The 14,119-nt window shown below is 36.9% G+C and overlaps 1 protein-coding gene across 1 annotated transcript; it reads left to right on the forward strand.

Annotated features, from left to right (window-relative positions):
- The first annotated feature begins 457 nt into the window (after window positions 1-457).
- Window positions 458-11,783, forward strand: LOC118496228 (sterile alpha motif domain-containing protein 9-like). The gene is made up of 4 exons (XM_036007117.1): window positions 458-647; window positions 5,703-6,444; window positions 6,645-6,927; window positions 7,433-11,783. Exons 2-4 carry the CDS (start codon window positions 5,713-5,715, stop codon window positions 11,032-11,034), a joined length of 4,617 nt encoding a protein of 1,538 aa, XP_035863010.1. The 5' UTR covers window positions 458-647; window positions 5,703-5,712; the 3' UTR covers window positions 11,035-11,783.
- Window positions 11,784-14,119: the final 2,336 nt, after the last annotated feature.

The following is a 14,119-nucleotide window of genomic DNA, read 5'->3' on the forward strand; positions in this document are numbered from 1 at the left end:
TCTCACTCTGTAGCTAAAACAGAGAGCTCAACACACAGGGTGAAAAGAGGAGCTGCAGCAATGTGCAGTACAACAAAAATTGTGGGTTTTTTTTTTTAATTAAACCATGTAAACCTATTCTGATAGAACCTCTAAATACAATTATGAACCTGAAAATGAGCATAATATGAGCACTTTAATGAAATTAAATTCTATCTTTGTTTTTGAAGCATTTAAACATTACAGGACTGTTCTAAGCAAAACTCTCTCAAACTTATTAGGTTTGCTTATTTTAGATTAGATTTGATCAGTATTTGTGGCGTTCTCAGTTGTATTGTAATGAACTAATGTTATACAACTGCCTGTTTGAATCTTTGTATTCAATAAGTTAAAGAAAAAAAGAGGGTGGAGACATGTTGGTCTACTACATTCTTGCTTGTCACGGAAGTGTTGCAACAGGGAAGTAGCTTCAGGGATAGGTGTTGACGATCACTCAGGTAAAGACAGCACGGGTATAACTTATAGTGTGTGGTGCAGTATTTATCTCAGCAAAGGTTTTAGTAAATAGATGACTGGTCAGTTTCTGTTCAGAATAACATCACACCTCTCCAGGAGACATGACCAGCAGCTAAAATCCAGTCTGATGAGGCATACAGGAACATCAAAAGGTGAGTACTTCACTGGCTGTTCATTCTTTGTATGCTTTGAAATAAACTTTTGTGTATGTAAAAAGTAAACAATGACTTCCATTAAATCCATTAAAATTTTTTAACTATGTCAGCTGCTGTGGTAGCATTTGTATAAAATATCAGCACTGCTCTTGGTTATTATTTCTGTGTCAAAAGCTTTTGGCAGGAAATGGCTCAATGTATCAGTCGGTGAAGTAAAGGTAGAGGTAGAGTAAAACACAGTATTCTGACACTATTCAGATGTAGACATGACTGTACATTACCACAGAAATGTAAGTGTAGTTTCCGAACCACACACTATCTATCAGAATGGGTGGTGGCTGACAAGCACAGACTGCAGGAAAAAGAAAAGCATGCAATTAAGCATTTAAAAACAAAATTTGAAATCTTTTTTTAAAATTGTGTAGACACATTGATGAGAAAAAATACCTAAAACTGTTGAAGTGATCACCTTGCTTACACCTTTATAATACACTTTCTTGTTTTGTTTCTTTTCTTTTTAAGATTTCATCAGGATTTGTGGCAGTCATGTTCTCAGTTGTATTGTAATAAACTAATGTTATAAAGATGCCTGTTTAAATCTTTGTATTCAATATAGTTCAAGAAAAAAGGAGGGTGCAGACATGTTGGTCTATTACATTTTCACTTGTCACGAAAGTGGTGCGACAGGGATGGGCTGAACTTTCAGGGATAGGTGTGTTGGTGATCACTAAAGTAAAGACAGCACAGGACTCTTAGTGCATAGTGCAGTATTCATCTCAGCAAAAGTTTCAGTAAATAGATGACTGGTCAGTTAAATTTCTGTTCACAATAACATCACACCTCTCATCTTCCAGGAGAGAAGACCAGCAGTTAAAATCCAGTCTGATAAGGCATACAGGAACATCAAAAGGTGAGAAATTCACTGTCTGCTTACTCTTTGTGTGCTTTGAAATAAGCTTTTGTGTATGTAAAACTGAACAATGACTTCCATTAAATCTCACATTGTGAATTTTAACTATACCAGCTGCTGTGGTAGCATTTGTATAAAATATCAGCACTGCTCTTGGTTTATTTCTGTGTCAAAAGCTTATGGCAGGAAATGGCTCAATGTATCAGTTGGTGAAGTAAAGGTAGAGGTAGAGTAAAACACACAGTATTCTGACACTATTCAGATGTAGACATGACTGTACATTACCACAGTGAAAAGGGAATTTCAGCGGAAAAGACACAGGCCTGAAGGCCGAGATATCTGACTTATTTATATATGAGAATTTACTCTAATTCCCGCGTATTCGTTAATAGGACTTATGATACCAAAACTCAAGGATCGAGTCTGAGACGAAGAATTCAAGTTAAGCAAAGTTTACTGAGTCCAACAGTTAAGTTTACAAAACACATGTGGGTTCACAAAAGACATTAAGTATCCCTAACTTCAGACATAAAAGTACAGAGCTCAGGATAACAACGTCTCTGTCAAGTTTGTGAGCCCCTTTCTGTAATATCCCTCAACCTTCATCCTCTTCCTTGATGGAGTCTTATCCTCCTGTCTCCGGGCATATTCTTCTGTCACCCTATACACACACACACACACACACACACACACACACACACACACACACACACACACACACACACACACACACACACACACACACACACACACACACACACACACTCACACTCACAGGGTTTGGGTCCTCAGTCTGGTGCATCTTCATCTAATGAACACAATAACATCCGGTTCCTGCTATTCTGCTACTCTGTCTGGTGAACAACACTATATATGGTATAAACTATAAGTGAAAGCTTAAGCTAACTCTCTGTGCATCAGAGTCTAATCCTTGTACAGGCAGTGCAAGTGTGCCCTGCCAGGAACTTGTAACCACTTCCTCTGACTGCACACAACTCTAGCAATGAGCATACCAACTTAAATGTCAATCAATACTGACACTAATATTTCTAAAACAATACTGATACTAATTTTCCTACAATAGAAATGTTAGTGTAGTATCTGAACCCCTCAAAATTCTGTAGACACATTGATGAGAACAATTACCTAAAACTGTTTAAGTAATCATCTTGCTTAGACTTTTATAATACACTTTCTTGTTTTGTTTCTTTTCTTTTTAAGATTTCATCAGGATTTGTGGCAGTCGTGTTCTCAGTTGTATTGTAATAAACTAATGTTATAAAGATGCTGGTTTTAATTTTTGTATTCAATATAGTTCAAGAAAAAAGGAGGGTGCAGGCATGTTGTTCTATTATATTCTTGCTTGTCACGAAAGTTGTGCGACAGGGATGGGCCGAACTTTCAGGGATAGGTGTGTTGGCGATCACTAAAGTAAAGACAGCACAGGACTTAGGAGGTATAACTCTTAGTGCATAGTGCAGTATTCATCTAAGCAAAAGTTTCAGTAAATAAATGACTGGTCAGTTAAATTTCTGTTCACAATAACATCACACCTCTCATCTTCCAGGAGAAATGACCAGCAGTTAAAATCCAGTCTGATGAGACATACAGGAACATCCAAAGGTGAGAAATTCACTGTCTGCTTACTCTTTGTATATTTGAAAGAGAATTTTGTTTGTAAACAAAAATGAACAATGACTTCCTCTAAATCTCACATTTTGAATTTTAATGTCAGCTGCTGTGGTAAGTATTTCTATAAAATCTCAGCACTGCTCTCTTGGTTATTATTTATGTGTCAAAAGCTTCTGGCAGGAAATGGCTTAATATCAGCACTATATGTCAGTGCCATAAAGGGAGAGGTAGAGTAAACCCCACAGGGAGCAACACAAAGAGTTAAGAAAAACAGTATTCTGATACTATTCAGATGTAGACATGACTGTACATGACTACAAAAATGTAGTGTAGTATCCAAACCACACCCTATATTTTAGAATGGTTGGTGACTTACTCATATTTCATATCTTTTTATTAGATATATGCCAAACATTTGGCATAAAGTATCCTAATTACACTACAATAACAAGAAACCTTTTTTAAATAATAATAATAATAATAATAATAATAATAATAATAATATGGTTAAAGCTCCCCGAATGTCATTTATCAGAGTCTGGTTGTTACCCCTGCCCGTGGCAGTCTCATCCACTCCTATAACGGAGCTAACTGGAGCTAACCGCTAACGGAGCTAACTGCTAACGGAGCTAATCGTTGCTAACAGAGCTTTCAGTTCACCGTGCCTGTATCCATTAACTGCATCTATGGACTCGAGCACGAATAAAACCCTTAATTTTATTAAATTGGCTGGATGAGTTTTAAATTACAACTAAGAGTTGCTTGAATGACAGAAATCTGCTCAGATAAGATCCTAATGAGGTCAACAGGACATGTAACAGTAGGATCCCCAAAACACAGAGAAAACACTTAAAAATGAACAATGATCTAACAAACAAGGTGAACAAGAATTGACTTTAGATAGCCCTAGTCTTATGTGATTCAACAGGAGTTAGGAGGAAATAGTGTTGAGATTAATAACATGTCACTTTCTGTGAAGCAGATTTGTATTCTCAGAAGTTTAATAAATGCTGTTAAGTGCACTAAACTTTATTTTTTTCATTTAAAAGTTTATTTGACAAAGTTTATTTTCTTCTTACCTGTTTCGTTTATTTAATATATTTTTCATACATTATTTATACAATATACAGTATGTTTTTATATTATACATTTTTAATTGAAGTATACAAGTGTAGATTGGTGAAGTGTTCAATAAATGTTTTTGTTGAGAAATTGGTTTTAGGGTTAAAAAAAAGAAATTCTGTGTATATTAGTGTTACATTTTATCTTTCAAATAGAGGTTTAAAAACAAGCACATATCGGCCAAAATAAATCGGCAGCATTTATCGACCATCGGCTGACCCTGATTTCTAAAGATCGGCATCGGCCAATGAAAAACCATATCGGTCGACCACTAATCTTGTTGTCACGTAAGGGCCCTGATCATGTTGCACAGAAATTTTAATTGCATTTTGTGTCTGTTAAGAGGCACAAAGGCAATCTTTAGACATGCCCCCACAACTGGCATTTTAGCTAACTGGAAGCTCTGGCCATTAGCTGCAGCAACTCCAGTTTGCTAGCACCGATTTTGGTCATTTTTTTCTTCCTATTGACAGTACTCGATCAAGATTCAGGTAAAAATGGGCCGGAGTTATCTTTTAAGGTCCACCTTTTCTTTTAAACTCAAAGGCATAGTGCAAGTGCTTTTTGTTCATTTTCTACTGAAAGCCCAAGGATTTGATATCACTGATTTCTTTTAACATCTTTTTTAAAGTGCTCATATTATCCTTTTTGGATTTTTCCCTTTCCTTTATTGTGTTATATATCTTTTTTGTGCATGTTATAGGTTTACAAAGTGAAAAAGCCCAAAGTCCACCCCAAAGGGACTTACCATCTCCAACAGAAAACACTGTTCACAAACTGCTCCAAACAGCTCTATTGTAGTCCAGCCTTTACTTCAGAGACAAACGTGGTCACTTTGGAACACACGTTATAATGCTCGCCTAGCTGCTAGCATGGCACGCCCTCATACTCTGCTTCTGACTGGCTAGTAGTCCTTACCTAGCTACTGTCAGGGCACGCCCTCATACTCTGCTTCTGACTGGCTAGTAGTCCTTACCTAGCTACTGTCAGGGCACGCCCTCATACTCTGCTTCTGACTGGCTAGTAGTCCTTACCTAGGTACTGTCAGGGCACGCCCTCATACTCTGCTTCTGACTGGCTAGTAGTCCTTACTGAGGTACTGCACATGTGCGACTCCCAACAAAGATGTTACAGCAGTGAGAGGTCTCACTCTGTAGCTAAAACAGAGACCTGAACACAGGGTGAAAAGAGGAGCTGCAGCAATGAGCAGTACAACAAAAATATGGTGTTTTTTGAAAATTAAACCATGTAAACCTATTCTGATACAACCTCTAAATACAATTATGAACCTGCAAATTAGCATAATATGAGGTCTTTAAAGATGTATAACTATACTTTATAACTGCCTTTCATTATCTTATTCTTGTGATCAATTGTTTCATTTTTAGTTGATCCAAAATGACAACAACAAAGACACTCTCTCAGCCTTTTGAAAAATGGACCGAGAAAGATGTCCGTCTGTGGCTGATGACAGAGGTCAAAGTTCATGAGACTTGTGCAGACAGATTCTGTGAAGAAGAAGTGTCCGGAGAGAGTTTAGTAGTATTTGAAAAGACAGACATATTGGATTTGGGTATAAAACACGGTCCTGCTGTAAAAATCACATCTTATCTAGAAAGTCTGAAAAAAGGATCACAACATGAGTCACAGTTCCCAGCATATGTGAAAAACTGGACAAAGGAGCAAGTGACCCAGTGGTTACTGCAGCATGTGAAGGTCTATAGCAAATATGCAGAACAGCTCGAAAAGGAAGATGTGTCCGGAGATTGCCTTGTTTGCTTCAAGAAGCAGGATTTTCTGGACCTGGAAGTGAAAAGTGGTCCTGCTGTAAGGATTTTGGCAGAACTCCGTCATTTGAACGAGAAGCCAGAACCGACACTGCAACCCATCGTTTACACCAGCACGGATCAAGCAGAAGCTCCAAACCCCACTCAACCTGAACTGAGTCTGGCTCAGGCCATAGAAACCAAACAACCAGAATCACGAAACAAAATTGAATCAAAAACAGACAAAATGGTGGGAGAAGAATTTGAAAAGTCTCAGCTGCCATTTAAAGAAGCTTCAGAGAAGAAGGAAATTCAGCAGCAAAAGCCAAAGGACTTGGGGGCCAGGAGAAAAGAAACTGTTCTGGTAAAGTTTATGTTTTTTTATACTTTGTGGTATATGAAATATTGCATACAGCCTGTTAATAGAACAATTCGAACTTAATAGTAAAATGAAAAGACGAAAGTTGTGCATTTTAGAAGTTTTTTTTACAAACCCATAGGATTTTACCATATATAAACAGCAATTACTGGGTAAAGTTTACACTACTTTCTTTCTTCCTGCAGACCACAGTCCCAGCAGCCAAATACAACATCACTGTGGAGATCAAGGAAACCCTAGACAACCTTCTAAAAGAGGACGTAAACAATTTTCATTTCTACTTACAAGAATACACTAACTCCAACCATAAACCTATTTCTCTGAGTAGACTCGAGGGCAAGGACACCAAGGACACCGCTAAGTTAATCATTGACCACTATGGAGAGAAGGAGGCTTTACGAGTCACAAAAGACATTCTAAAAGATATCAATCAGCGTGAACTTGCTCGTCAGCTGGAAAACAAGATGGGTAAGACAACCAAATAAGTATTTGCTCAAAAGTGAAGTTGCATTAACTTTTAAAGATTTTTTTGTAGTAAATATTTAGTTGAGGATCTGCATTATTTTGTAAAGTTTTCTGTCTTATTTTGCTGACACATACTGACTCATACATTTTATTGTGTAATCAAGGATTACATGTGTATTCAAAGCCTGATGTATCTTCTTCCTCTGTGTTCCTTCATCACAATGAACACACTGTTGTTTATTCTGACTCAATCCCACATACACCAGCTGTTTTAGGAAAATACCATGTCTTTTTATTATTAAATTATAGTGTGAGGTGTTTTTTTATTAGTAGCAACCAATAGGGTTGAAATAGAGAGCAACTGACAGTAGTAGGAAAGTCAGAAGGTAAACGGACACATTATTGGTTTTACTTAATACAACAAATAGAATAACACCAACCAAAATCTAAGATATTTTGTGTGTGTTTTCTTTTACCCAATAATGCATTTATTTTACTGTCCATACAGGTCAACTGAAGCAGCCGCGTCTTTCAAAAGACCTTTTGAAAAAAGAAGCAAACCAGGGAGACAAACTAAAGAATTTGTTAACTTGTGGTGGGAACTCACTGGACAACTATGACAGATTTGTTGTTGTTGTGAACAAGAGCAGTCCAGAACAAGTGCAGTATCTCCAGTTTTTGAATAAGCTGAAACTGTTTTGTGTGTTAGACTTTGACCCCAGCTCTGTTGCTCCAGGTGGACTGTGTCATTCCTACAGAGAGTCAAGGGTGGCCAATCTGCATACCCCATCACAATATCAAGGACAGACTGACTCAGTGATTAAGAACCTTAACCTCTACAAACAGACCAGTTGGGTCTTCTGCAATGGCAGAAATGACCTTGACAGCAACTCAGACAAGGAGTTAGATTACAAGAACTGGCTAAAGAAATCTTGCAAAGGTGTAGAGAAGTTGGTTTCATTCGTTTGCGACCCTGAAGTTCTTCTCCATGGACGATGCCTCATCCTATTCCTCCTACTTTCACCTGTGGACACTGAGAAAGACCCGATCTTTGAGATCTACAAGGCCTTCATAAAACACACTGAAGAGGAAAGCATCGTCACTATTTGTGGATCTCGGAGCACGTATGAAAAATGGAAGAAGATGATACAAGAAATGTCTGGCTCCGACATCGACCCACGATCTATATACGAGCTGACCCTCAGCGAGGTCAATGGAACAGTAATGGCACTGGGACCTTTCAATCAGTCATCTGGAAGGCTGCTCCCCTCTTCTGACTCCAGTTTTGTTGTTCTAAAGCAGAAGGATGAAGACTTATTAACAGCTCTAGATATATTATGTCTGAATCAGTGTGAAAACATTTATGATGAAAACAGTCCAGAGTTTCATGACTTCAGAATCAAAGTTGAGGAAGAATTCTACAGAGGAGGCAAAGTCAAATGGTGGAACTTCTACTTCTGTGACAAAGACAAAGACAAGCCATTTGTCAAGCGGGACAAGTATGACAATGTGAAGAAGATGATTACGTTTCACTTGAGAGATTCAAAAGACATGTGTATTCTGTTCAATCTGTTTCACCATCCAGGCTGTGGTGGTAGCACCTTAGCAATGCATTTGATGTGGGATCTTCGTCAAGAGTCCAGATGTGCTGTGTTAAAAGACAATACACATCCAAAAGCAGATGTTGCCATCCAAGTCATTAAACTGATGAATCTTGAAAGTGAGAGACCTACTCCAGTTTTGCTGTTAGTTGATGACTCAAAGGAAACAGAGAATCCTTATGAACTTGTAAGCAGCATCCGTCAAGCTGTAAGGGATTACTGTAACATAAATGTGGATGATGCAAAAAACTGCAAAGTCATGATCCTCAACTGTGTTCGTTCCCATAGCCCAAAGGAGCAATACATACGACACAATCCAAGTCAATTTATTACTGCTTCATTGACTAAAGAAGAACAAAATAATTTTGAGAAAAAACTCAAAGAGCTTGAAGAAACTCATGAAAAACCTGAAAACTTTTACAGTTTCATGATCATGAAGAGCAATTTTGACCAAAAATACATTGATAAACTTGCCCGTGACACATTGGAAAACTTTGATTTCATTTCAAAGGAGGCCCGACTGTTTGGCTTCCTAGCGTTACTGAACACCTATGTGGCAGAATCTGAAATCTCTCTCTCACTCTGTGAAGATTTTTTGGGGATAAAAGTGATTCATTGGCAAGAGGATAGTGTAATGGACCGAATGAAGCGATATTCAAATGTTCTCATCATAGACAAAGTTGAAGAATGGGGAGGATACAAAGGAATACGAATCCTTCATCACTCCATAGCATCTGCATGCCTGAAAGAGTTGGAGAGAAGCTGCTTTTTAAAAGTAAGTAATATCACTATGGAGATTCTTCAGTGTGATCTATTCTTCAATGTTGGAGTTGCCAAACACAGAGACTCAATTCAACAAATGTTGATTGAAAGGCAGCAGAAAGATGGAGTAGGGAGAGAACTTTTTTCTCCTCTCATAGACAAAATCCACAACCAGGAAGGGAGACAAACTGTCCAACAAATCTTTGTGAAAGCATCATCCAGGTTTTTGACAAGTGCATCTATTCCTCAGGCACTGGCAAGATATTTGTACATTAAAGAGAGTGACTTCCAAGAGGCTACAAAATGGGCTGAAACTGCCAAGAACATTAAAGAAAATCCATTCACATTGGACACAATTGGGCAGATTCACAAAAGCAATTTAATATCTAACAACAACAGAGAAAAGCAGGAGACATCACGCAATCCAGAAGACTTAAACACAAACATTGAAATAGCGGATAATGCTATCAGAGCGTTTAAAAGGGCTCAAGAGCTGGCAAATACAGAAGATGAACCTGAGGAGGAAGTTGCTGATGATGCATCAGATGACTACCAAAGAAAGTCATATAATGTCTATGGCTATGTGGGTGTGCTGGAAATTGCCTTTCTGGTCTTTGAGATATTGAGCAGATTGCCATTCTTTGAGGGAAATGATCCCATGAGGAAGAAGTACTTCCAGAGTTTCCTGAAAAAAAAAATCCCAATCACCAACGTGCATAAAGAAGAGAATGAGATTAACAACAGATATGTTGAGATCATTAAAGAGCATGAACCGTTTCTCCTCAGTTTGAAAACTGAAGTAAAAGAAACATTTGACCTTGTTAACTGTTACTTCACGTATACAAAAGTGAACAATTCAGAATTTGATTCAAAGAAACATCGTACCGTCTGTGGTCTTTTTAAAAAGTATGGAGCTCTTTTTTGCACGGCACCAGAAGACATGAAAAAAGAACGACAAAACAATCCTAATCTCAATTTGGAAATTAATATTGAAGAACACAGATTGTTTCTTGAAGAGAAACAAGCAGATACATTTGCAGGGATTCATCAGCATTTGGACAAACCTGCCGAAGAAATCGAGAGGATTACAGAATGCTATGCATTCTTACAAAAATTCAACAAAAAACAAAAGACAAAAGAAACAATCAATTACATTTTGTCAAACATAGTTCTTTACCTTTTGAAACCAAAATCTAAACATGTCAAGAGTTACAGCCAACTCTCTGATCTACTTTTGAAAACACTCCAAGATGTAGGACTTAGGTATCCCTTCCCAGACCCATACTACCTGGCTCTGCTGTTATTCTGGCCAAGTCCAACTGAGAAAAACTCTGATATTGGGACCTATGTGACTGCAATTCGAAACTCATCCCGCAAACATCTGTCCATTTTTTTTAGAAAGAGAAGCACTATTGCCTACTTCTACTTAGGAAAAGGAGAAGGACTTGATAGGCTAGTTTCTAAACGTAAATTGGATGGGACCTTTAAAATTCCTCGTGATATCTTGGCACAACTTTGGTGGAACGGCGACATATTTAAAGAACAGCAAATCACATGCCGCCTTCATCGAGTCAGTGGAATCACTGAGGAAGGACAGGTGTTCGCCAATTATGGCACACTGAAAATCCTTGTTCGTCCTGCACGTATTGGTGGAATACGACATGGTTGCAGTAGAGAAAGGGTTTCTTTCTACCTTGGTTTTGCAATTAATGGACTCCTGGCATATGACATCCAGTATGAAAACTAGGGTAGTTGATTGGACACAAAAGTGCAACACAAGCACTGAGACATGAACTGTACAGCGTGAAAATAGGTGTGGTATCCAGTGACTCACTGTGATGGAATTTCAAACACACCTCATAAAAACATGATCAAACGATAAGTAAGACAGACTCCAGGGTCAAATTCCAATGCTGTAGGTCTAGCTGTATAAGTTTTTTTTTATGTTCTTTTTATGCCATTTAACCTTTTTTAAACATTTGTCATCCACTTTAAGGAGTTTTTGTTTTTTGATTTTGTTGTCGGATGTGGCAAACTTGCCAAACTTGCTCCTATTCATTTATCTGCAAAAGCAAATATATTAGTTAAGTGTATACAGCACTGATGCATGAACTGTACAAAGTGAAAAAATTGGTGTGGTAGCCACTGTGATGGAAAAACACACCTCATAAAAACAAATGACACGTAAAACAGATTTTAGGGTTGAATGACAATGCTGTAGCACTAGTTGTATATATGTTTTTTATACTCTTTTTATGCAATGTCATCTTTTTTTATACATTTGTGATCCAACTGTGTTGGTTTGTTTTTGTTATCTGTTGCAGATTTACCTAACTGTCTGCTATAAATGTATACAAGTACAACTCACAGTGAAACTATTGCTCATATAAATTAAGAAAAAGAAATCAAGGAGGCCTATTGCTCCCAAATCCCAGTTAAGAACCATTAATCTAGCATTCAACTATATCTTTTTGTTATTACTTCGCTTAAACATTATTGAACAGATAAGGGTAATGTTGAAAAATGGAATTAATATCTTCTGTTCTCGTGTGAGAAATGTGATTGTGGACACCAACTTCTCCATAAGGACTTTAAAATTATTACGGATGGTTTTGCCGTAGTAAATTGTTTGCCAGTTTAAAATGTATCAGGGAGTGGTCATCTGAATTGTTGTATCATATGTAGATCTGAAGTATTGTACCATTTTGTCATTATGGTATTTTGTCTTCACAGGCTTATTTATTTTCATTTTGTTTGTACTTTATATTGTGACTGTGTTTTTGAATGTGCATTGTTTTATTTTTCATGTAGCCTATCTTTGGAGCTTTTTTAAGACTTAACCTGTTGATAACCAATAATCTAGCACTCAATAATTTTGATTTTCTTTTTGACTTTACATTAACATTATTAAACATGTTGTCTTGTGATTGGTAGGTCTATTTATCTAATGTGTGTCTGTCAGAAGTGGGACTTTAGTTCATATGTTTTTTGTATTGTAGATTTTAATTTTGGCACAATCTTTTTCCATACAATTTTGTTCACACAGAATTATTTTAATTTTGTTAATACTTTATACTGTGATTGTGTCTTGGAACGTGCATTGTTTTCTTTTGTATGTGGCTGACTTTCGGAGCTACACTTTCTTTTTGACGACTTAATCGGTTGAAAACCATTAATCTAGCACTTTTTATAGTTTCTGTTTAACTTGACAATAACATAATTTAACATTTGTTGATTGTTAGGTCTATTAACCTATCTGCCTGGTCAGAGCCAGAACCTTAATATTGTGTTGTATTGTTTGTAGATTTTAAGTTTGGCATAATATTTTGTCCACACAGAATTTGTTATTCTTTTGTTGGTAATTCATACTGTGATTGTTTTTTGAATGTGTATCATTTTATTATGTATGTGACCTACTGTTGGAAGTACACTTTCTTTGTTAAAACTTTAAGAATAAAGTTTGGAAGCTTTATATTACATTTGTGTGTTCCCACTGTGTTGTGATTGGTAGGTCTATTATCTGTTAACTGTTTGTGTTTGCCCACTCATACTTCATGCCATTAATTGGTGCCCAATTTGGGCTACCCCAGTAATAAAAAAGTCTAGACATGCCACTGAAATGTATGTATTCATAAAGATATATAAATAAACAAAAATCCCATCATGGGTTCTGTCTTAATTGTTGTTTTTGTATTTTATCATTGTAACTTTAGCTCTGTAGAACTTTGTAGTATAAAATATGTCGTAAAATTAATTTTACAAATTGCAGGCCTTAAAATGATCTTAAATTGAGTTGTTAAGGGCTTTTAACAAACATTGTATCTGCTGCCTGTAGCACCAACAGCCAACAGAATGCCTAACCTAAATTGTTTTATCTAGATGTGTATCATGATGCTTTCATGCTACTGGTTTTGTGTGATATGACATGACATTTTGACTTGTCATAGTAGGAAAAGCCTGTTACTTATACCACTAATAAAGGTGCTGTTGTGTTCAAGTGTTCCAGTGAGAGTGACAGTAAGCCAGTATGCACAATACCAGGACCCTGAAATCAAAGCAGAGGAATTAAATTCAGCCATCATTAATGACATTATTTAGACCTGTTCTTTCCTAATGTGAAAAGTCAAAATGTCTTCGGTGAAAAAGGCCTTTTACAAGTATAAAGGGCTAAGTTGCTGTGGTGGCATGTTTAAACCAAGGTGCTGCTTTATTTGGGTGTTTTCCTGCAAATAGCTCTCAGATAGATGGGAATACTGGAAATTATTTTTTAGGGATGTAAACATGTTGTTTTGCCTCATTGATTTTAATTTCTTGTATACTGCGTTTATGGAGATAGCCACGTCTAAATAATATCCACAATCTTATAAAGCTAAACATAAGATATATCCCTACTTAAGGCAAGGGGGGTTTTCTGGAGTTTTACAATTTTTTTTTAATATGAATTACATCAGAACATTTGCGCTCATATTGTAAAACATGTACTGCTGCTACACTTGTCTACATTCACTGCTTATTTGATTTATTTTAAAGACAAATTACATGGATTGATTTCAACTTCAAAAAAGGTGTTGCATGTATACACGTCTGTAATAGAATTCAGTGTGCTGATGTGCTGCAATAGCAGCAATCGGCACAATGACTATTATCTTCCGCCACATTTCCGTCCCTCTACTAGTCATGGAGCATTGTCAACACATGTGCATGAAATACATCAAAACATGTGTAATGATTGGGAATGGTGTTCTATGACTTTTCTAAGAGATTTGCAGCGCGGTTTTCAGAAAATCGACAAAAAACTGCACAAAATAACCCGTAGACTTTAATGGGAAATC

Source organism: Sander lucioperca, chromosome 11 (assembly GCF_008315115.2).
Source record: "Sander lucioperca isolate FBNREF2018 chromosome 11, SLUC_FBN_1.2, whole genome shotgun sequence".
Taxonomy (NCBI): Eukaryota; Metazoa; Chordata; class Actinopteri; order Perciformes; family Percidae; genus Sander; species Sander lucioperca.